The sequence below is a fragment of the Neophocaena asiaeorientalis genome, unplaced genomic scaffold (genome assembly GCF_003031525.2).
Source record: "Neophocaena asiaeorientalis asiaeorientalis breed wild unplaced genomic scaffold, Neophocaena_asiaeorientalis_V1.1 scaffold1138, whole genome shotgun sequence".
Classification (NCBI taxonomy): Eukaryota; Metazoa; Chordata; class Mammalia; order Artiodactyla; family Phocoenidae; genus Neophocaena; species Neophocaena asiaeorientalis.
This window is the reverse complement of record NW_020173417.1, coordinates 21,777-44,173: the sequence shown is the minus strand read 5'-3', so window position 1 is coordinate 44,173 and position 22,397 is coordinate 21,777. Positions and strand designations below refer to the sequence as shown.

The window sequence follows — 22,397 nt, the reverse complement described above, 5'->3', positions numbered from 1 at the left end:
CGGGGAGCGCCCCTCCGGGCGGCGGGACATCCTCCCCGGGGAGCACGCTCGGGCCGCGCCGCGGCCCCCCGATTTTAAGCCGGCTTTTAGGCTTGTCCCCCTATCCTTTCCCCGAGTGCCCTCTCTTTACACCCTTCTTCATCCACGGGCCCTGTGGGCCGGCTTCATTCAGGAGGCTTTGAGGAGAAGCCATCAGCCCCGGGGTGGAGTGAAGTTTTCATCCGGAAGGGCCGACGGGGAGAAAGGCGGAGGGTCAAGTCCCTGGTCGGCGTGGTGGAAGGTTGGGGACCGTCCGCGGAGGGCTGCCCAGCTGTGAGGCTGGAGCGCATTCAAGGCGGGTCCATAGCACAAACCAGCACGGTCCCTGGATGCCCTCCAGCGACGGTTAGGTGCCTTGGCGGGGTGGGGTGGGAGGAAATAGAAGCTTCCTAGGAAATGAGCTTTCCTGAGCGCTTCCTCTGTGCCAGGCACACTGCTGTTCCTTTCCCTGCGCTGGGATCCGCCTCAGGAACTTCTATGAAAGAGATGCCGTGATTATCTCGTGTTAGCGACAGAAGCCCTGGGCGTCAGGGACTCAGAGCTAGCATGTTATCACGAGATGGGTCTGCCGCTGAAGCCCAGGCTGCCATCCAGATAACGGTGCTATGGGGGCAGTGCCCATCTGGCATGACTGGGTGGGATCATGAGCATATTTTTCCTTGTCCCACCACTCCAAGGAAGAGGACAGGTACATGAGGCGTCCTGGCAAATGCAGACAGAGTGCGGCCACAGCACACGGGGCGGTGGGGGGATTGGGCACCGGTGCTGAGACCTGTGGGGACATGTACGTGACGGCCTCTGTGACCTCAGAGGCTGCACTCAGAGAACATGTGGATGTTTGGGACGTGAGCAGTGCGGGAGTCTGTAGATTCCAACCTCCTCCCCACTTCCCTCTGACGTTTACTGTGTGACTTGGGACAAAGTTATTCCGTCCTCCTCAGGTTCACCTCAGTCTCCTCATCTGTATTCAGGGCACAGTACTAGAACCCACCTCCTAACGTTGGGTGAGGGCTAAATGAACCGATGCCTGTGGGAGGCTTAGAACAGTAGCTGGCACAAGGCGTGATGAATGTGACAGATGTTCTTGGTTATTAATGTAGAACTGATTCCTGCTGGCCTGCCCTGTTGCCATGTGTTTTGCTCATGAGAAAGTCACTTAGAATACTGTTTCAGGATGAGGGTCACAGTGATGTTGCCTGAACTATGCATAACCTCCAGTGGAGAGGAATGATTGGTGGTTTGCTGTCTTTGCAAGGCATGGCCCTAGCCAAGATGCCCATGGTTGAAGGTGACTAAGGGTTACTCAAAGGTAGATGGACTTTCATGGTTCTTCACCATTGTAAGTGTTGCTCCTGCATTTCTTCTGTGGCCTAGCTATATTCAGAAACACAAGACATTTGAAATTAGGCTGGGACTGGGTTTAAAGGCCACTAAATCTGTAGGGGTTCACTGGGTCCATGGAATTCTAGAGCAGAGCTGTCCAATAGAACTTTCTGCAAAGATGTCTCTTTTTTAAAATTTTTATTGGGGTATAGTCGATTAACCATGTTGTGTTAGTTTCATGTGTACAGCAAAGTGAATCTGTTATACATATACGTATATCCACTCTTTCTTTAGATTCTTTTCCCACATAGACCGTTACAGAGTACTGAGTAGAGTTCTCTGTGCTATACAGTAGGTCCTTATTAGTTATCTATTTTACATATAGTAGTGTGTATGTGTCAATCCCAATCTTCCAGTTTATCCCTCCCCGACCCCTTACCCCCCGGTAACCATAAGTTTATTTTCTACATCTGTAACTGTATTTCTGTTTTGTCCATAAGTTCATTTGTAGCCTTTTTTTAGATTCCACATATAAGCGATATCATATATTTGTCTTTGTCTGACTTACTTCACTCAGTATGACAACCTCTAGGTCCATCAATGTTGCTGCAAATGGCATTATTTCATCCTTTTTTATAGCTGAGTAATATTCCATTGTATATATGTACCACACAAAGATGTCTCTTGAGCACTTGAAATGTGGCTGGTATGAATGAGAAATTGAATTTTTAGTTTTAATTAATTTAAACTTCCACATGGGACTATTTTATTTTTACTGAGGTGTAGTTAACTTACAGTGTTGTATTAGTTTCAAATATACAGCAAAGTGGTTCAGATATATATGTATTGGGTCAGCCAAAAAGTTTGTTCGGTTTTAAGTAAAAATAAAGGACACATTTTTCATTTTCATGAGAAACCTTATGGAACAACGTATTCACTAACCAAACGAACTTTTTGGCCAACCCAATATGTACATATATGTGTGTGTGTGTGTGTGTGTGTGTGTGTGTGTATGTTCTTTTTCAGATTCTTTTTCCATTATAGGTTATTATAAGATATTGAGTATAGTTCCCTGTGCTGTACAGTAGGTCCTTGTTGTCTACTTATTTTATATATAGTAGTGTGTATCTGTTAATCCCAAACTCCTAATTTATCTCTCCCCCGACCCACATGGGACTATCGAATACCATATTGGATAGCACAGTTCTAGAGAATCCGTGGATGGTCTTGAAGATTTTGTGAACTTTTTGAAATTGAATGCAGAATTTGCTGTGTAGTGTATCTTTCTAGAAATTGTCCATGACTTTCATCAGATTCTCAAAACCCCCCAAAAGATTATGATCTGCTTCTTTAGGGCTTTGGAGAAAAGTAAGCAAGTTAAGGGAGGTTAGTCTACCCTCTGGTAACCACTGCTGTTTCTCCTTCCTCATTTTGTCCCGTCCTCAGCTTGTAGGTGGCTCTGCCCGGAGGATAACACAAAGAAAGAAATTGGAATCTGCCGCTTCGGGACCCAGATAAATTGTACAGTGCTGGAAGTTGGCGATGGCTGTGGCCCTGGGTTGTGCAATCCAGGCCTCCTTGAATCAGGGCTCGGTGTTTCAAGAGTATGATACCGACTGTGAGGTCTTCCGCCAGCGCTTCCGGCAGTTCCAGTACAAAGAAGCATCTGGGCCTCATGAAGCTTTCAACAAACTCTGGGAGCTCTGCTGTCAATGGCTGAAGCCAAAGATGCGTTCTAAGGAGCAAATCTTGGAGCTGCTGGTGTTGGAGCAATTCCTAACGATTCTGCCCACAGAGATAGAGACCTGGGTGAGGGAACATTGCCCGGAGAACAGAGAAAGAGTTGTGTCACTGATAGAAGACTTACAGAGAGAACTTGAGATACCAGAGCAGCAGGTGAGAAAAGAGGTTGGGATCTTGGGAATTAGACCAAAAGAAGTAGCAGAGGCAGCTGGGACCGGATCAGACATTCTGTCTGGTGCCTCAGGATTTCCTTGCAGGGCTTTCCATTTTTTCCTTCTGCTGGAATTGGCATATGTTTCAGTGATTCTCAACTATTAAACCCAACTCCACTTCTATAACAGATATTTGGTAATGTCCCCTTTACTGTGCTAAAATGAAATTTATAGATAATATAACCTCCTTATATACACCGAATTAGAAAAAAAAATCAACATAATAAGTGCTCTATGGGCCAAATATTGGACAAAGCCTGTTTTTATACAACCCATGAGCTAGTAATGGTTATTACCTTTTTGAAGAGTGGTTTAAAAAAGAAGAGGCAACAGACCAATACTACCCACAAAGCCTAGAATATTTACTGTCTGTCTCTTTACAAGAAAATTTTGCCAACCCTGAGTCAAGTAGAGTCTAGAAGGAATATAAAGGAAAAGGAATGTGATTTCTTATGAATTAATAAGCATGTGAGCGTGCATATATTTGGACTTGACTGCACCAAAACTTCAGGAGGTTGTCATTTGCTTGAATCTATGCACAGATACATTGGGAAGGCGACAGGCAGAACTTCTGACTGATGTGATACAGCTCAAACACCGTGAGCGGTGCTGCTGTTGGTCATATGATTTCTCAAAGTGGCAAACAACTCTTGGTCAGTCCAAACAATAAGTAGTATAGTCTTCATTTGATTTCCAAAGTAATGCTTTCCTAGAGCATTCAAGTCATGCTAAAATATGCAAAAATATTTTGTGTTTATATGACCAACAGGGTGAGGTCCTTGAAAGGTTCTTTTTACCTACATGAATGTTTGAGGGAACATTCCTAAATTGTTTGGGAGGTGGAACAATTCTGCCCTGTGAATTGTTGGGTTGGCCAAAGAGTTTGTTCTGGTTTTTCCGTAAGACGTTACAGCAAAACCCGAACGAACATTTTGGCCAGCCGAGTACATAGACTCCCACCTCTGGCTCGTTACATTCTGATAGCCACCACCTGCCATCATAGGCAAACTGCCCCATGGGGGCGGTGGCGCTGGCCTCTGTTCAGAACCATCCAGTGAAAGCCATAGCTGAGCACGGACAGAATCTTTGGGAGAAGAAAGTGTTTGTTGGTGGGCATTAGGGGCACTTCTGCCTGGTGTGTTGATGGGGTCAACTCTCCTTGGAGTCATCCAAGGGTCCCTGTCCCCCTAGGATAGAATGAATTTATGGTTTCCCTTCCTTTCTCCATCTTCTCGGTTTAGCTTACCACATAGATTTTATCTTTGTATGGTCTAGTCGCGCACCACCCAGAACAGTAGCCACTAGCCAGGGGTGGCTCTGGGGCACTTGCAATGTGGCTAGTCCAAATCGAGATGTGCTGTAAGTGTAACATGCACAGCACATTCCAAAAACTTAGTATGAAAGAAAAGTCGGTGTAATATCTCGTAACAATTGTTTATATTGATTACATTCTGAAATTATGATATTTTAGATATTTTGGGTTAAATACTGTGTGTTATTAAGATCAACTTTACCTATTTCATTTTTTGTTTCATATGGCTGCTGGTACATTTAAAGGGACATGGGTGGCTTGCATTATATTGCTACTGGGCAGGGCTGGTCTGGACTTCAGTGACGGTTCTGGCATTTCCCCCAGCTCGATAGGCAGGAAATGCTCTTGGAAGAACTGGCACCAGTGGGAATGGCACACATACCGCCAAACATCCACCTGGAGTCACCCCCACTCCAAGTAATGGGACCTGCCCCGGAGGTCCCAGTGGCAGAGGCGTGGATCCCACAGGCAGGGCCGCAGGAGCTGAGCTTCGGTGCTGCTGGGGAAGGCCAGCCCTTTCTGGACCCTGGTAAGGCAAGGGTTTTATTTCCTTTCTTTGGTTTCCATTTTGAGAGCTCAAGAGCTCTCCAGGGTTGAGGTTGCTTAGAATACCGATAACCTGATGGAAACAGGCCACTCTGATCAAGAGTAGAAGGAGGAGGGACTTCCCTGGCGGTCCAGTGGTTAAGACTTTGCCTTCCAAATGCAGGGAGTGTGGGTTTGATCCCTGGTCAGGGAGCTAAGATCCAAATGCAGGGAGTGTGGGTTCGATCCCTGGTCAGGGAGCTAAGATCCCACTGGCCCCGTGGACAAAAATCCAAAAAAAAAAAAAAAAAAATGGTCCACATCAAAAAAATCAAAAAATAAAAAAAGAGCAGAAGGAGGAAATATCTCTCTGAGAATAGCTGGGCACAAAGCACCTTCAATCGAATGGGATTGAAAACCCCTTAAGCTGATGACCCTGCTCAGGAAGCCTATTTTTCTCTTTTCAATTTTTTTTATTGTGGTAAAATACCCACGACCTAAGATTTGCCACCTTAACCATTTTTATGTGTACAGTTCAGTGGTATTGTATACATTTATAATTTTGTGGAGCCATTACCAATATCCATCTCCATAACTATTTTCATCTTGTAAAACTGAAACTCTAGATCCATTTAAACAATAACTCCCCATTTTTACATTCCACCACTGCCCCCCACCCCCGGCAACCACCATTCACCTTTCTGGCTTATTTCACTTAGCGTAATGTCCTCAGGGTTCAGAATTTCCATCCTTTTAATGGCTGAATAGTAATCCTTTGTATGTATATATCACATTTAGCTTATCCATTTTCCATAAACGTATACTTGGGTTGCTTCTACATCTTAGCTATTGTGAATAATGCTTCTGTGAACATGGGTGTAAAAATATCTGTTTGAGACCCTGCTTTTACTTCTTTTGGGTATATAACCAGAAGTGAAATTGCTGGATCATACGGCATTTCTAGTTTTAATTTTTTGAGGTACTTCCATTCTGTTTTCCACAGAGACTGTACCATTTTATGTTCCCACCAACTGTGCACAAGGTTTCCAATTTCTCCACATCTTCACCAACACCTGTTTTTTTTTTTTGATAGTAGCATTCCTAATGGGTGTGAGGTGGTATCTCATTGTAGTTTTGATTTGCATTTTCCAAATGATTAGTGATATTGAGCATCTTTTCATGTGCTTATTGACCATTTGTAAATCTTCCTTGGAGAATGTCTAATCAGGTCCTTTGCACATTTTTGATTTTTTTTTTTGGTGTTGTTGAATTTTAGAGTTCTCTATATATGCTGGATATCCATCCTTTATCAGGTATATGATTTGCAAATATTTTCCTCATTCAGTGGGTTGCCACCCTGGGGTCTCTAGTACACAAGACAGAAAATCAGTCCCAGGCACCTTGGAGCTTCAGCTCCTATGGATGATTCAGATATGAAAATAGGACTGTTAAATGATGTATTGGAGGGAGTAGGATGTTATGGGAGCTCATAGGATTGCCACCTAACCAGCTTTTTGGCAGAGAGGGAAGGCATCCCTGAGGAAGGGGGATCTGGGTAGACACCTACAAGATGAATTGCAGTAAGCCTGCTGAGTGGTGGAAGTGGGGAGGGGAGAGGGCTTTGGACAGAATGGGCAGCCTATGCAAAGGCTCAGAGGGGTAGAGAGCATGGCATATCTGAAGACTTCCTGCTGCAGTGTGAGGGCGCAGAGGAGAAGCAGAGGAGCCAGAGTTGCACTGAAGAGGCTGGAGAGAGAAGCAGGGTCCTGGATCTTGAAGAACTTTGTCAGCCTTGTTGAGAAGATATACTTTATTACCAGGACATTGGGGAACCACTGGATGTTCTTAAGTAAGGCAGGGATATACACAGATTTGCATTTAGAAGGTCACTCTGGCTACAATAAGAGAGGGAAGACTGGAAACAGCTATCCTGCAATCATCCACCTTAGAGAGCATGATTTTCTGGTCTAAGATTGTGTCGGTGGTGGTAGAGAGAAAAAGACCAATTTGAAAGATAGGTAGGAAATAGAAATTATGGGACTTGGTGATTGACTGGGTGTTGGATGAAGAAGAAAAAGAGGTTAAGGATGGTATCCAGGATTCTGGCCAATGAACTGGGAAGATTGATAATATTATTGACTGACACAGGGAACAGAAGAGAGGATCAATGTGAGTTTAGATTTGACCATGTTGACCATGTGGAGTTTGAGTTTGAGGTGTTTGTGGGTCTCTAGATATTTTAAAATAAAGGTGACAAAAAAGAAAAACCGACAACTACATATGTATGTATATTATGGTCAAAGCAGAACTATATAATATTGTCATTTACGTTCCAATCTTTACATTACCTATAGTCTATAGTCTGTTTAAAAGTTCTAAAAAATCTGTAATTTTGTATGTATGCCAGCAACAAGTAGTGAAACTTAGCTAGAAATATTTAATGATAAATGTTTTTGCACATGCACTCTCATTCCCCACGTTAATCTGCTCCTCTTAGCAACAGTCCCAGGTACAAAGATCACAGATGATGCAGAACAGCAATGTTGCTCTTGATTGTAATACTTTACTCTTTAAAGCACGGGAATGTCCAGTGTGTTCAACAAGGAAGAGATAGAATGAATTAAACAAGTAAAATATACCAATTTGGAGGAGAGGAAACTACCCCTTTTTCATCACTGTTAAAGTGATATATTATGCTTTGCAAAATGACGCAAGACTTAGTGTTCTATAATTTAAAGGTTGCTTATACTTTTACTGGTTTTTTTTTAAATGAAAACATCTTCGGTATATTACATGAAGCACATCATATTGTAGGCTGAGTGAGTGAAAAGCACAGGATGCTGGCAGAATAGAAGAAATTTCAAAGTAATGGAAGAGGTCAGTTGATTTTATATTAAAGTTTGGAATGTATTCCCTGTTAGCAAAACATTAAGTTGTTGGGTATATATAAAATGGAAAAAAATATATGTATATACACACATATATTCACCTAATGATATTCATTTAATGTGAATACAGAGGGGGGTGGGAAGAGAGAATAAGAGAGAAAGAGGGAAAAGAACTTAAGTAGAAAATATAAAGAAATCTAAGAAATACATAAGCTTTAAAAAATCCCTTATTTAAAAAAAAAATCCCTTATTTGAATTCAAGCCAGACACGCCAGATGTTAAGAGATAGGCAAAAATATTAGAATGTCTGCAATAAGAAAGAAAAGATGTGCTGGTCCTAAAAATATAAAGTATACCATGCTTATCTTTGAAAGTCTGGAGTTCAAAATTAGTACACCAAATTTGGAACAATTTTCATTTGCCAAAGCCTCAGGTTTTTAAAATTTAACTGCATGAGCTTACACTAGGAAATTGTATACAAAATGTCAAAGGTCACATCTTTTTGGTGATGCAGGATATGAGAGATGAAAATTTAAAGTAAAATGTAGGGCAAAAAATGCTGTCTGTAAAGCAACAAAAGAGTCTTGTAACTTAAATTTCTTCAGATTATTCTTATACTAAATGATGTATCATTAACTAATATCCAGCCCTAACAATAGTAATGATATTTCTTGGTACAGTGGAGACTTTATGACACAATGTTTGATAATGGGGCTTAATGAAGTCATTCCCTGAGCCTGGGATGGGGGGAACATTCATCAATCAAGCACCTTCTTTGTTAACCTCAAGTTGCTTTTTCCCTCTTTGTATTAGGTAGCTTTTGCTGAATAACAAATTACCCCCCAAAATTTAGTAGCTTAAAAGAAAAAGCACTTATCACTTCACAGTTTCTGAGAGTCAGGAATTTAGGAGTGGTTGACAGGGTGTTTCTGGCTCAGAGCTGCTCATGTAGTTGCTGTCAAGATGTCAGCAGGGGCTGGCAGGAGACCTCAGTTCCCTGCTAAGCAATCTTCTCCATAGGCTGCCTGAGTGTCCTCACAACACAGCAGCAGATTTCCCCCAGAGCAAACGAATCAAGAGAAAGCAAGGAGGATGCCACAATGTTTTTGATGAACTAGTCACACACCATCACTTCTACCATATTCTATTCATTAGAAGAAAGTCACTAAATCCAACCCACACTTAAGGGGAAGAAAATCAAACTCCACCACTTGAAGGGAAAAATATCAAAGAATTTGGAGCTATATTTTAAAACAAGTATGCACCTATGCTTCCCTGTCGCTACTAGCCGTTTACTTTATACTTCAGTTTTTTTAGGTCAGAAAGTAGTTTTTAAATTGAAGTGTAGTTGATTTACAATATTGTGTTAGTTTCAGGTGTACAACTTAGTGATTCAGTATTTTTATAGACTATACTCCATTTAAAGTTATTATAAAATATTGGCTATATTCCCTGTGCTGTACATTATATCCTTGTATCTTTTTTTTCTTTTTCTGCAGTCAATTTTTCTTGAGTAAATTTCTTCAGTTAATTAGGTCAAATAAAATATACCCATGATGAGTCTCTTGGCTATAACCATGAGGTGAGTTTAACATCCTGGACAACACATTATCATCACTTGGAAACTAAGGTCTAAGGTTCTAGACTATAGTCTAAAAGACAGAAGCAATGGTTGAATTTAAGGTAATAGGCTTTGGTTTCTATTTGTAGGACCCTCTTATTTTATACCAACTGAATAGCAATTGATGTTTCTTCTATTGCTGTAAAACCACTCATCCAATGGTAATAATAGCAGCTACACAGACTAGTCTGCATTGAGGGTGAAGAGAAGAGCCCCCTGACAGAAGTAGAAATTAGAGCCTGCTTTCTGACTGCCATTCAACATTGATTCAAAGCCCTGGAGCCAAGCTATAAAATATACAGTGAGCATCCTTGTGTATATGCAGGTGTCAATAGGCTAAATTTCTAGAAGTGGGGTTGATTGGTTAATGGGTATTTAAAACTTTAATAGATATTGTCAAATTGTCCTCCAAAATTGTTGTTCTCCCACCACAGCATATGAGAGTGCCAAATTCTCCTTGCCTTCACTTATTCTGTATCATCAAAGTGTTTGATCTTTGCTGAATAAAAGTCATAACCGTTATCACCATGTTAGCAAATAGAAGGAGGGCTGATATCTGTGAAAACCTTTTCAATAAGCGTCCAATTCATTCAGCATCTGTGATGGTATACTATGGAGTGTGTAAGAGTAGAGGACAGGAACTAACATCAGAAGGGTGGAAGATGGGTCAAGGAATGGTCAGTAGCCTCCGCTGACATGGGTCATGAGCATAGGTTGGGAAATGCAAACTGGTTATAGTGTCAGGAGCAGGGCTCTGAGAGTCCAGGAAGTGGAGGCTGAGTGCGCCAGAGGCACAAGGATCTGAATGTTATGTAGGATGTAGGACGACAAGGTGAGTGGGGGGCGAGGTTGGTAGATAATTAAGAAGTTCATCCAAGAAGAAGCTCAAGTATGAGCACATGTTCTCTGTATCCAGAGATGGTGTAAGGTGCAAAGTTAGGTTATTGAGATTTTTCTTCCTTTCTAATATAGGCATTCATAGCTATAAATTTCCCTCTAAGCACTGGTTTTACAGTCCTAAGTTTTCATTTTCATTTCGTTTCCATTTACCTCAAAATACTTCTAATTTCCCTTTTGATTTCTTCTTTGACTGATTGGTTACTTAGGAGTATGTTGTTCAATTTTGAAATATTTGTGAAGTTCCCAGTTTTCTTTCTGTTATTTATTTATAATTTCATTCCATTTTGGTGGGAGAATATACTTTGTAATTGTGATCCTTTAACATTTTTTATAAATTTTTATTCACTTATCTATTTTTATCTTGGGGCTGCATTGGGTCTTCTTTGCTGTGCGCGGGCTTTCTCTAGTTGTGGCGAGCGGGGGCAACTCTTCATTGTGGTGTGCGGACTTATTGCGGTGGTTTCTCTTGTTGTGGAGCACGGGCTCTAGGTGCATGGGCTTCAGTAGTTGTGGCACGTGGGCTTCAGTAGTGGTGGCACGCAGGCTCTAGAGTGCAGGCTCAGTAGTTGTGGCGCACGGGCTTAGTTGCTCTGCAGCATGTGCGGTCTTCCCGGACCAGGGCTTGAACCCGTGTCCCCTGCACTGGCAGGCGGATTCTTAACCACTGCGCCACCAAAGAAGTCCCCTTTAACATTTTTGAACATTTGTTTTACGGTATAGTATCTCAACTGTCCTGTAGAATTTTCTCTGTGCACTTGAGAAGCATGTATATTCTGCTGTTGTTGGTTGGAGTGCTCTATAAATGTGATGTTTAGTTGGCTTATGGTAATTTTTAAGTCTTCTGTTGTTGATCATCTGCCTAAATTTCCTATCCAATACTGCAAGGAGATATTGAAGTCTCCAGCTATTACTATTCAATTGCCTATTTCTTTTACTATTTCTGTCCATTTTTTCTTCATGTATTTTGGTATTCTGTTATTAAGTGCACGTATGGTTATAATTGTTACATCTTCCTGATGGATTGATTCTTTTATCATTATAAAATGATTCTATTTATCTCTAATAACTTTTTTGTTTTAATGTCTATTTTGTATGATATTAATGTAGTCATTCTAGCTGTCTTGTGGTTACTACTTGCATGATATATCTTTTTCCATTCTTTTACATTCAATCTATTTGTATCTTTGAATCTGAAATGTGTCTCCTTAGACAGCATATAGTTGGATTTTTAAAAATCCAGTCTGACAATCTCTGCCTTTTGATCGAGTTGTTTAATTCATACCATTTAACCTTATTTTTCATATGGTTGGATTTATATCTGCTATTTCACTTTTTGTTTTTGTATGTGTCTCATATCTGTTTTGCTCCTCTATCCCTCACTTACTGCTTTCTTTGACACTAAGTAAATATTTTCAATGTAAAATTTATGTACTTTAATGAATTTTCACTATTTTTAAAGTTATTTCCTTAGTGGTTACTCTAGGATTTATTATGTACATCTTATCATAATCAGCTTCGGATTTATACTAACAATGTCAGTGAGCTATAGAAATATTTCTTCTATGTAACTCTATTCCCTTTTTCCCCTTTTGGGGTGTTACTGTCATACATATTATATCAAAAATGTTACAAACTCAACAATATCTTGTTATAGTTATCACTTTATATAATTTTAAGACTTTTAAAGGAGCTGGGAGAAGAAAGGAAAACAAGTATATGTTATAGCTTTTGTTATATTAACATTATTTATCATTTCTGATTTTCTTCATTTTTCCCGTGGATTCAAGTTACTAACTGGTCATTCCTTTAGCCCAGTACAGCTTTCTCCTACCCACTTCATTTGTGCTGTTATTGGCAAATAGAATACATTTCTATATGTTATTTGCCCAACAATATACTACATACATACTGTTTTACATAATTGCTTTTAAAATCTTTTAAGACAAGAAACAGAAATTTGTATTTGTACTATCTTTTATAATTAAATAATTACCCTTACTTGTGCCCTTTGTTTTTCCATGTAGATTCAGGTACTGTTTGGGATCACTTGCTTTCAGACTAAGGAACTTCCTTTAGTGTTTCATGTTAGGCAAGTCTGCTACCAATGAATTCTCATCAGTTTTTGTTTATCAGAAATGTTATTTCATATTCATTTTTGAAAGATAGCATTTCTGGATATAAGATTCTTGGTTGACAGTTTTTATTTTTCTTTGAACACTTTGAATATATTATCCCACTCTCTTCTGGCCTCTGTTGTTTCTGATGAGAACTCAGCTTTTAATCTTGCTAGGGTTCCCGTGTAAGTGGCAAGTCATTTTTCATTTGCTGTCTTTCAAGGTTTTTTCTTCTTATTTGGCTTTTAGGATTTTTACTCTGATATGTCTGTTTGTAGATCTCTTTGTAGTTATTGTACATGGAATTTATTGAGCTTCCTAGGTGTGTATATTGATATTTTTAAATACATTTGGGGAGTTTGGGGCCATCATTTCTTCAAATATTTTTTCGGCTCCTTTCTCTCACTCCTCTCCTTCTAGTTCTCTCATTATATATCTGTTGGTGCACTTAATGGTGCCCCACTTTTCTCTGAGACTCCATTCATGTTTCTTCACTCTTTTCTGCCTCTGTTCTTTTCATAGCATAACCTCTATTGATCTGTCTTCGAGCTCAGCAATTCTTCTGACAGTTCAGATGTACTCTTGAGCCACTGTAGTGAAGTTTTCATTTCAGTCATTGTACTTTTCAACTCCAGAATTACCACTTGATTCTGTTGTCAGACCCAAGTTTTTGTGCCTGGCACACAGTGAGGCCAAACAAACAGAAATGTCGGAGTTTGGAGCAAGGGAAGGTTTATTGCAGGGCCAAGCAAGGAGAACAGATGGCTCATACCTAAAAGACCTGAACTCCCTGATGGGTTTCAGGGAAGAGTTTTTAAAGGCAGCATTCGGAGTGAGGGCTGCAGGGTGCATGACTTTCTTCGGATTGGTTGATAGTGAGGTAGCAGAGTGATGTTTCAGGAATCTCAGTCATCAAGTTTCTGACCAGTCTGGGGTCTCAGAAGGTAGTTACCATCCTCCACCTGGGTGGGGAACCTTAGCTCCTGCAGAACAACTCAAAGATATGTATCAGATTATTTTATACACACACACACACACACACACACACACACACACACACACGTATATCTCCCTCCCTTGAGGAGGAACTAGGACTCTGTTTACTGAACTATTGTTTCTTGACTGCTTTTCCTTTGTTTCTGCATTCCCTCACTTCCCTAATTAGTAACTGCTTGAATTTGCTCTTTGGAAGTCAGGGAAGGCCTAGGAGACTAAAGCCTTTTTCTACAAACAAGAAATGGAGGACACAGAGAGTCCTGCTTGGTTCCAATCCCCCCTTTGCATTGAGACTCCTCAATCCTGAGGGGAACAGGTGCCAGACAAGAAAGGGAATAAAATTTTGGATAGAAGGGTTAATCATAAACTCAGCAGAGGAACTCAGTTTTAGGAGGACTCGATTTCAATTATTTTTTTAATAATTTCTATTTATCAATATTTTAAAATTTTAATTATTTATTTATCTTTGGGCTGCGTTGGGTCTTCATTGCTGCGCACGGGCTTTCTCTAGTTGTAGCGAGCAGGGCTTTGTTGCGGTGTGCAGGCTTCTCATTGCACTGGCTTCTCTTGTTGTGGAGCACGGGCTCTAGGCATGTGGGCTTCAATAGTTGTGGCACGCAGGCTCAGTAGTTGTGGCGCACGGGCTTAGTTGCTCCACAGCATGTGGGATCTTCCTGGACCAGGGCTTGAACCCGTGTCCCCTGCATTAGCAGGCAGATTCTTAACTACTGCGCCACCAGGGAAGTCCCTGTTTATCAATATTCTCTATTTGATGTGATGTAATGCCATCATAATTTACTGTACTTCTTTAATCATGGTTTCCTTTAGTCCTTGAAACATATTCATAATGCCTACTTTGAAGTCTGTTAAATTAGATAGCTAGTCAATTTCATAGGCAGATTCTGTTGCCTGCTCTTTTTTTTTTTTCCAGTGTAGGGGTCATACTTTCCTGTTCACATACATGTCTTGTTTTTTGTTGGAAACTGGACATTTTAGATTACATACTGTAGCAACTGTGTGTCCTTCTTCCCACTCTCCAGAGTTTATTTATTTGTTTGGTGAGTGGCTGGATTATTTTAGTGAACTCTAGTTCACCCTGCAATATTAAGCATTTGGTATTGCCCTCATGGAGCACAGCCTTGGGTGTGCGCATAGTCACCCTGGAATGACAGTAGTTTTTGCAGGGCTTTCTTTGGCTGTCTCTTGCCGTGACCAGCCCCAGCTATTAATTGTCAGCTAATTGCTCTATTGCGTTCAACAATGCCCTGGAGCATAAATTGCTCTGTAGACTAATTCAATCAAATTCAGACACCTTAGATGGGCTAGTTCCTGAGGTCAGTTTTTGAGATTTGTTCTGATCCCAGGAGGACTCCTCCCAGCTGTCTCTTTCCCCAGTTCTCTTCTGCAAACTAGTCAGCCTACAGTTTAGTGTGTATATGCAATAAATCTATCACTCTTTCCAATTGCCTTTCATTACAGCCTCCACTCTTTTTGAGAGTATCCTTAGGCTTGAACGTCTCCTCTCTCTCTTGGAAGTGAAGTCAGTTTCTTTGAGAAGACTTTAGGAGCTACCTCTTTTAAGGCCTGCTTGTCCTCTCAGGCCAAATCTCAGATGCATTGCTCTGGAGCTGGAGGTGGGGACAATAATGTGCTTATCTCTGAGTCACATTGCCACTTTAGGAGCTGAGCACTAAATCTGAGCCTCAGGTCTCCTTGACTTGCCTTTCCAGGCAAGAAACCACTGCCTTACAATCACAGTTGCCTTACAAAACCACAACTGCCTTGCAAGGGCAGTCAGGGCCCTAGTATTCTCAGCAATACTACACCCAAGGTAGATAGATCCTCTATCCCACCAGTGGAGACTGGGTAGATGAAAGGAGCCCTCACCTCTCAGCCACAGTGGCCTGGAATTTAGACTCAACTGTAGATAGCTAAGGGCAGGGTGACAAATGCTGGGGTCCTGCCCCTCCCAGGAAGATATCCCTCTGAATGGGAGCTGGGGGAAAGAGTGCCCCAGGCTCTTGGCTATGCCAGTCTGTAGTGAAGCTGGGAGAGGGACCAAAGAGAACAGTTTTGGTTTAAATGTGTAAGACTCTTGCTGTTCTCTGTAAATTTTAGCAGATTTTTAAAAATATTGGGCTGGCCAAGAAGTTTGTTCAGGTCCTTCTAGAACATCTTATGGAAAAACCCGAACGAACTTCTTGGCCAACCCAATAGATGTTTCCTAATTTTCTAGACTTTGAACGTTTCTTTGTTATTTTTAGTAATTTTCACCAGTTTCACTAGGAAATAGGTCTGCAAAGCTCCTCATGGTATCGTGTTGGAAGTCTGTCTGTCTCCCTCCCTGCATTTAGATTATAAATTAGTGTTTCACACCTAGGACTTTGCTACTCTCTCTGCTTATTTCAAGTTTCAGTTTGCTCCTACTTTTATGTAATTGCAGCTTTCCTTTGATCTATGACCTCCATTTTTATTTGACCTCGGTCTCATTACCCTCTCATCCTATTCTTAGCTTTGAAACCCAAACAAAAGCAATATAGTGAATTTAAACAGAATTTTATTTGCAACGCATTTTTGCTTCTTAATCTTAAAAGGTCCTTTTTTCCATGAAAATATAAAATAAGGTATTTTAGTCCACTTCCTCTGTTTTGACATGTCTTAAATTTTAAAGTTTCATCAAATTAACTTGCTGATATTATTTTAATGATGCTAGTATTTAAACATCATGCCGCATTTTGATCTCAGATGAGCCACTTGCAACCCAAACTTGATGGCGGACCGGTTAACTTGGCCAGAGCAGAGGAAGGCGAGGAAGGGGCGTGGAGAGCGGATGGGAGTCAGAGTGGCTCTCCTCAGTGAGGAGAGGGTGGTAGGACACAGCAGAGCACTGAATGTAGAAACTTCTCTGGTTGTCCTTAGCTTGACAGTGAGAAACACCCTTTGATGGTTACTTGGGTTAATTTCAAGAGGATCCACTTCTAGTCTTCAGCTGAAACAAGCATAAAGACTGCTTTTCTGGTTGCTAACCCAGTCCGTTTCCATTATAATTTGAAAATCTCAACTGAAATTATTCCAGTAAGCAGTTGTATAACTTCTGGCTTTACCTCTCTCTCTTTACGTAGTACTCAGTATCAGCATTTCTCAGTTTTAATGTGCCAAAACTTTATGAAGATTTACTTCATATTTTGGCTCTAACCTAAATAAATCTATTATCAAAATAGATACAGTAGCAGTTTATTGTATTGATTTCTGCACAGAATTGATTTACTCCCTTTCCATAGGTTAGAAGAGAATAGCCTTGTTTTGTTCTTGTCTTAAAGGAAAATAAGACTCCCGCAAGAGATTCCAGATGACATAATAATAGTTGAGGAGGACGTAGATATTAAGGGCCATATGTCCAAGATATCAGCCTCAACTCTGGAAAAATCTTTGGTGACCTAAACTATTATGCTTCTCATCTTTCTTCTGGCCAGGATATCCAATACCAAAACTCGACGTGAGCTTTCCATTGGAGCATAGAGAAGAGGCATGGGTGAAGGAACTACAAGATTCCAAAGAAATTAAGCAATTACTCGATTCCAAGTTAGGTAAGTAATTATTCGTTGATAACACAGAAGAAAGAAAAGAAAAAACTCAACTTTGAACAAGGTAAAGAGTTTTGGATTCTATTGTACTTAAGAATGTCTCTATTTCTACCAGTGGTTTAATATAACTCATTTTCCTTCATGTTCTTTTCAATGTGGGACACAGTGACATCTGCATTCTGTTTCTTCTCTCAGGTTTTGAGATCGGGATAGAAAATGAAGAAGCTACTTCAGAAAAACAGAAAAAAATGGAGAATATGTATCCATTTATTGTTACTTTAGAGGGGAATGCTCTTCATGGCCCCATTTTGCAAAAAGACTATGTACAGTTAGAAAATCAATGGGAAACCCCCCCAGAGGATTTACAGAGAGATTTAACAAAACTTGTAGAGCATCAGAACCCCTCAGCAGGAGAGAAACCTGAGAGCTCCAACTTGGAAGAACCCCTCAACGCTAGACCCCATAAGAAAAAGAGTCCAGGAGACAAACCTCACCGATGTTCTCAGTGTGGGAAATGTTTTGCTCGGAAGTCACAGCTTACAGGGCACCAGAGAATTCATTCAGGAGAGGAACCTCATAAGTGCCCTGAATGTGGAAAAAGATTCCTTCGTAGTTCAGACCTTTACAGACACCAACGACTTCATACCGGGGAGAGACCCTATGAATGCACGGTGTGTAAAAAGCGATTCACTCGGCGGTCACACCTTATAGGGCACCAGAGAACCCACTCTGAAGAAGAAACATATAAATGCCTTGAGTGTGGGAAAAGCTTTTGTCATGGATCAAGTCTTAAAAGACATCTGAAAACTCATTCAGGTGAGAAACCTCATAGATGTCATAATTGTGGGAAAAGTTTTAGTAGGCTGACAGCTCTTACTTTGCACCAGAGAACTCACACTGAAGAGAGACCATTTAAATGTAATTACTGTGGGAAAAGCTTTAGACAGAGACCAAGCCTTGTTATTCATTTAAGAATTCATACAGGGGAGAAGCCATACAAGTGTAGTCATTGTTCTAAAAGCTTCAGACAGAGAGCAGGCCTTATTATGCACCAAGTCACTCACTTTAGAGGTCTTCTTTAAGGATTGTTAAAGGAAACAAGTCCTACAGAGATTGACAGTAACTCAAAAAACAAAATCTTAAACCTGCAGCATCCTGTTTGTCTTGGAAGAATTTTTTTGTTTGAGCTTATAAGAACAGCTTTTTTTTTTCTACTTTAAAAACCCATCTTCCAAGTCATATGAATTCTAGAGTATCTATCTACTCTTGCAGTTTTCCTAGATTTGATTTATTCTGTCTCTACAACTTTTATTTTTTTATTACATTGAAAAATTTTGTGAACTAAGCCAACCGTATCATAGATGTAAGCATAAAAATAATGGCAATCCTTTTCAGGGTAGGGTCAACATAATGGATAATCATATTTATCTGACATATCTATTATAGCAGCACTATAATTATTCTGCTGTCATTATTAAAGGTGATTATATTAGTTTAAAGCTTTATATGTGTCCCAAGTGGCAAGAAAGGAGACAGTGTATTTTATGAAATAATGAAAATGTGTTAGGAACACGTGGATGAAGACGATTTCATTTGCCTGGTATGAACTGGGTTCTTTCCATTGAAAATTTTATTTTTGAGGAAATTAGAATTTTAATCTTTACTTTTGAATTTTGCAAAGGTGGCTAGTCTGCTTAGCTGCAGCCTGGGGTGACGCCGCTTCGAGCTGAGTATTGATTTGATGATTTATTTTGTTCCCAGAATAAGTCAGCTCTTTGTGGAAGAACCCATTTGACAGTTGAAGCTATACAAGTGGAATCTAATTTAATTTAGATTGACTGAGGAACCAGTGTCCATTGCTTTTCACTCTCCTTTGCTATCCAGCTATGTATCTCTCAGTGCTTTTAAATTTTACCCATCCTTTAATTCAGTGTCTCCCTAAGTGTATGTCATAGAACACCTAGTTATACAAGATAGTCTGCAAATAAGTTTGGGAATCACTTCCTGCTGTTTCTGCTTTGTAGATTCACAGCGCACATCAGCATATAAGAATTCTGAGAGGTCCTCTGGTAAAGGCGGAAAAAGCACCTCTTTTGGCTCAGTGTTTTACAATCCTGTTTGAGCCCAGAACCCTTTTTCATGTATACCCAGTAATGACCCGCAAAGCTAGTATTCTGCAAATATGCTTTGGAACACACTGCCTTTAACAGATATTTCTATAGCTATCTGTATAGTCTGATTGTTCCCAAGCCTAGTTATCTCCAGTTGTGTCAAGGGTGTTATGAAAAACTCTTTAAACTTATATGTTTTTTATGTAACACACACACACATTATTTAAGGAGGTGAAGGTCACTAATTCAGATATTTATACGTTGCTCAGTGATTCACAGCCTCTTTGAATTTTACTTATAATCTCACACACACACATTGCTACTTATATAAATGTTCTCATATAATAGTGGTAATGACTCAAGTTCCTGTAGCAAGGGAAGAACTCTCTTTGTCAGTTAAAGCTGTTAATACATGAAAATATTCATTCAGCCTAGTTCCTTGTAAAATACAAGAAATAGGACATTCAAGTATTTCCCCTTTATGAGGATACCAGTCATCCTTTCCTTAAACTAGAATTACGGAAAGTATATTTTTTTCTATTCCATTGAAGTTCTTGGAAGTGATATTTAATAGAAGCATTTTGGGGGTATCTACTATGTGCCTAACTAGTCCTGTTCTAGGCTTAATGAAAACTAGTAAAGAAATTAATCCATAAAGAGTTTATAATATCTTTAGTTAAACAAGAGTTGGGAAACAAATGGAGAGCAATGCAAGAGAGTTTGTAGTTAAGTGCCAAATCATATCAAGTGCTAGAGCCAGGATGTGTCTTTCATTTTTGTCATCTAGGTCCCAGTATGATGCTGCTATAAGTTTGGGGTTAAAATTGAGATCCCAGTAGCAATAAACATGGAACATGGGAGGAGTCTGAATGTAGAGGTGAATAATACCGAATGTAATGGCTTCTCTTTTCTCTCTTGTGGAATTGCATTCAAACCAGGACAGTGCCTTAGAATGGATGTGCCCAACTGCTCTGTATCTATGCAATATTTTAATAAAGTGGAAATGTATGTGCCCTTCCCACTTCAATCACATTAACTCATTGTTTGAACAACTTAGAGATGCTTCCCTGAGCAGTGGCAGCAAGCACCACGATGGACTCCTGCCCCCAACCTCAGTTGGAATCACTTTACTCCCTGCAACCATGGTGCTGGGTTTATGTACCAGTTTTAGCATTTAATACAATCAATTTAGCTAGTAGTGTTCGTTGCAATCATAATATGAGCTGTATCATCTATATCATAAACACACATGACTGGATCTTACAGGGTAGAGAACATCTATTATTCATTTCTTTGTCATAGTGTCTTGTATATAATAAGCACTAATAAATATGTGTGGCATTGAATCAAGAATTATGTGAAATAGTCCTTGGAAACATATCATAGTTAAAACATTGTGTGGATGTGCCTAATTATACTTCTGAGCATTTCAAAAAGATAAGGGCAAAATATAGTACGTACCTCCTCAGTACTACGAATAGCAAAACGCAGCACCCACCTCATAAGTACTATGGAGGTTAAATGAAATATATTTTCTTCAGGCCTCACACAGTGTACACTTTCAATAAATATCCAGCATATCGTATCTTAAGTATTTGTTGTTTAATGAGAAAAGCATTTAAGGCTATGGATTTTCCTCTAAATATGTCTTTAGTCACATTCCATACTTTTTATATATATATTTATATATATACACACATATACATATGTGTATGTATTTATATATATATATAAAATTCGATTTATTATAGAACTTCACTCATACAGTTATGAAGATTGATACATCCCATAATCTGCTGTCTGCAAGCTGGGGGACCAGGAAAGCTGGTGGTGTAATTCAGTCCAGGTCCGAAGATGTAAGAACCAGGGGAGCCAATGGTTTAGCTCCCAGTCCAAGTCCAAAAGCCTGAGAATGGGGGATGGGGGGAGAGCTGCAGGTGTAGGTCCCTGAGTCTAAAAGCCAGAGATAGATAACTAATGAGAACCTACTGTATAGCACAGGGAACTCTACTCAGTGGTCTGTGGTGACCTAAATGGGAAGGAAATCCAAAAAAGAGGGGATATATGTATACGTATAGCTGATTCACTTTGCTGTACAGCAGAAACTAACACAACATTGTAAAGCAACTATACTCCAATAAAAATTTAAAAAATAAATAAAAGCCAGAGAACCAGGAGCTCCAATGTTCAAGGGCAGGAAAAGGTGGACATCCCAGCTGAAGAAGAGAGCAAGGGAATTCGCCCTTCCTCTGCCTTTTTGTTCTATTCAGGCTCTCAACAGATTGGGTGATGCCCACCCACATCGGTGAGGGCGGAACTCTTTACTCAGTCACGGAATGAATGCACATCTCTTCTGAAAACACTCGCACAGACATGCCCAGAAATAATGTTTTACCAGCTATCTGGGAATCCTTTAGCCCAGTCAAGTTGGCACATAAAATTAACCATCACAATGTTATTATTGATGACTTCAAAATTATTTATTATCACAGTTTTCATTATAATTCCCCTTTGACCCAAGAACTGTACAATATTGCCATTTTCCTCTTAATTTTTGGTTCTCCTGCCCTGTGATCAGAAAATGAGGTTCACTCTATTTCTACATTTAAAGTTCTTTTAGGTTTTTTTTTGTTTTGTTTTGTTTTTTTTTTGCGGTACGCGGGCCTCTCACTGTTGTGGCCTCTCCCGCCATGGAGCACAGGCTCCGGACACACAGGCCCAGCGGCCATGGCTCACGGACCCAGCCGCTCCGCGGCATGTGGGATCTTCCAGGACCGTGGATCTTCCAGGACCGGGGCACAACCCCGTGTCCCCTGCATCGGCAGGCGGACTCTCAACCTCTGCGCCACCAGGGAAGCCCTCTTTTAGGTTTTTTAAAAAGACACATATTTGGGGCTTCCCTGGTGGCGCAGTGGTTGAGAGTCTGCCTGCGGATGCAGGGGACACGGGTTCGTGTCCTGGTCCGGGAAAATCCCACATGCCGTGGAGCGGCTGGACCCGTGAGCCGTGGCCGCTGGGCCTGCGCGTCC

General features: G+C 40.4%; 1 protein-coding gene and 1 pseudogene across 2 annotated transcripts; both read left to right on the top strand.

The window, feature by feature from the left end:
* Positions 1-2,815: 2,815 nt before the first annotated feature.
* ZNF449 (zinc finger protein 449) lies at positions 2,816-20,850 on the top strand. Of its 2 annotated transcripts, XM_024747274.1 has the most exons (4): positions 2,816-3,258; positions 4,954-5,158; positions 17,147-17,260; positions 17,453-20,850. In XM_024747274.1, exons 1-4 carry the CDS (start codon positions 2,905-2,907, stop codon positions 18,337-18,339), a joined length of 1,560 nt encoding a protein of 519 aa, XP_024603042.1. In that variant the 5' UTR covers positions 2,816-2,904; the 3' UTR covers positions 18,340-20,850. The 2 variants fall into 2 exon arrangements, with proteins under 2 accessions (XP_024603042.1, XP_024603044.1); XM_024747276.1 differs by lacking the exon at positions 4,954-5,158 and having other exon boundaries at positions 17,453-17,484.
* An 807-nt stretch (positions 20,851-21,657) lies between these two features.
* The window catches only part of LOC112401181 (cAMP-responsive element modulator pseudogene), a 9,578-nt pseudogene continuing 8,838 nt past the window's right edge, over positions 21,658-22,397 (top strand).

Bases quoted from the DNA above. Each gene is read 5' to 3' on its own strand.
- ZNF449 (XM_024747274.1), top strand. From the start codon at position 2,905: ATGGCTGTGGCCCTGGGTTGTGCAATCCAGGCCTCCTTGAATCAGGGC. The intron at 3,259-4,953 runs GTGAGAAAAGAG...CATTTCCCCCAG, and splicing joins TTGAGATACCAGAGCAGCAG to CTCGATAGGCAGGAAATGCT. The intron at 17,261-17,452 runs GTAAGTAATTAT...TTCTTCTCTCAG, and splicing joins ATTACTCGATTCCAAGTTAG to GTTTTGAGATCGGGATAGAA.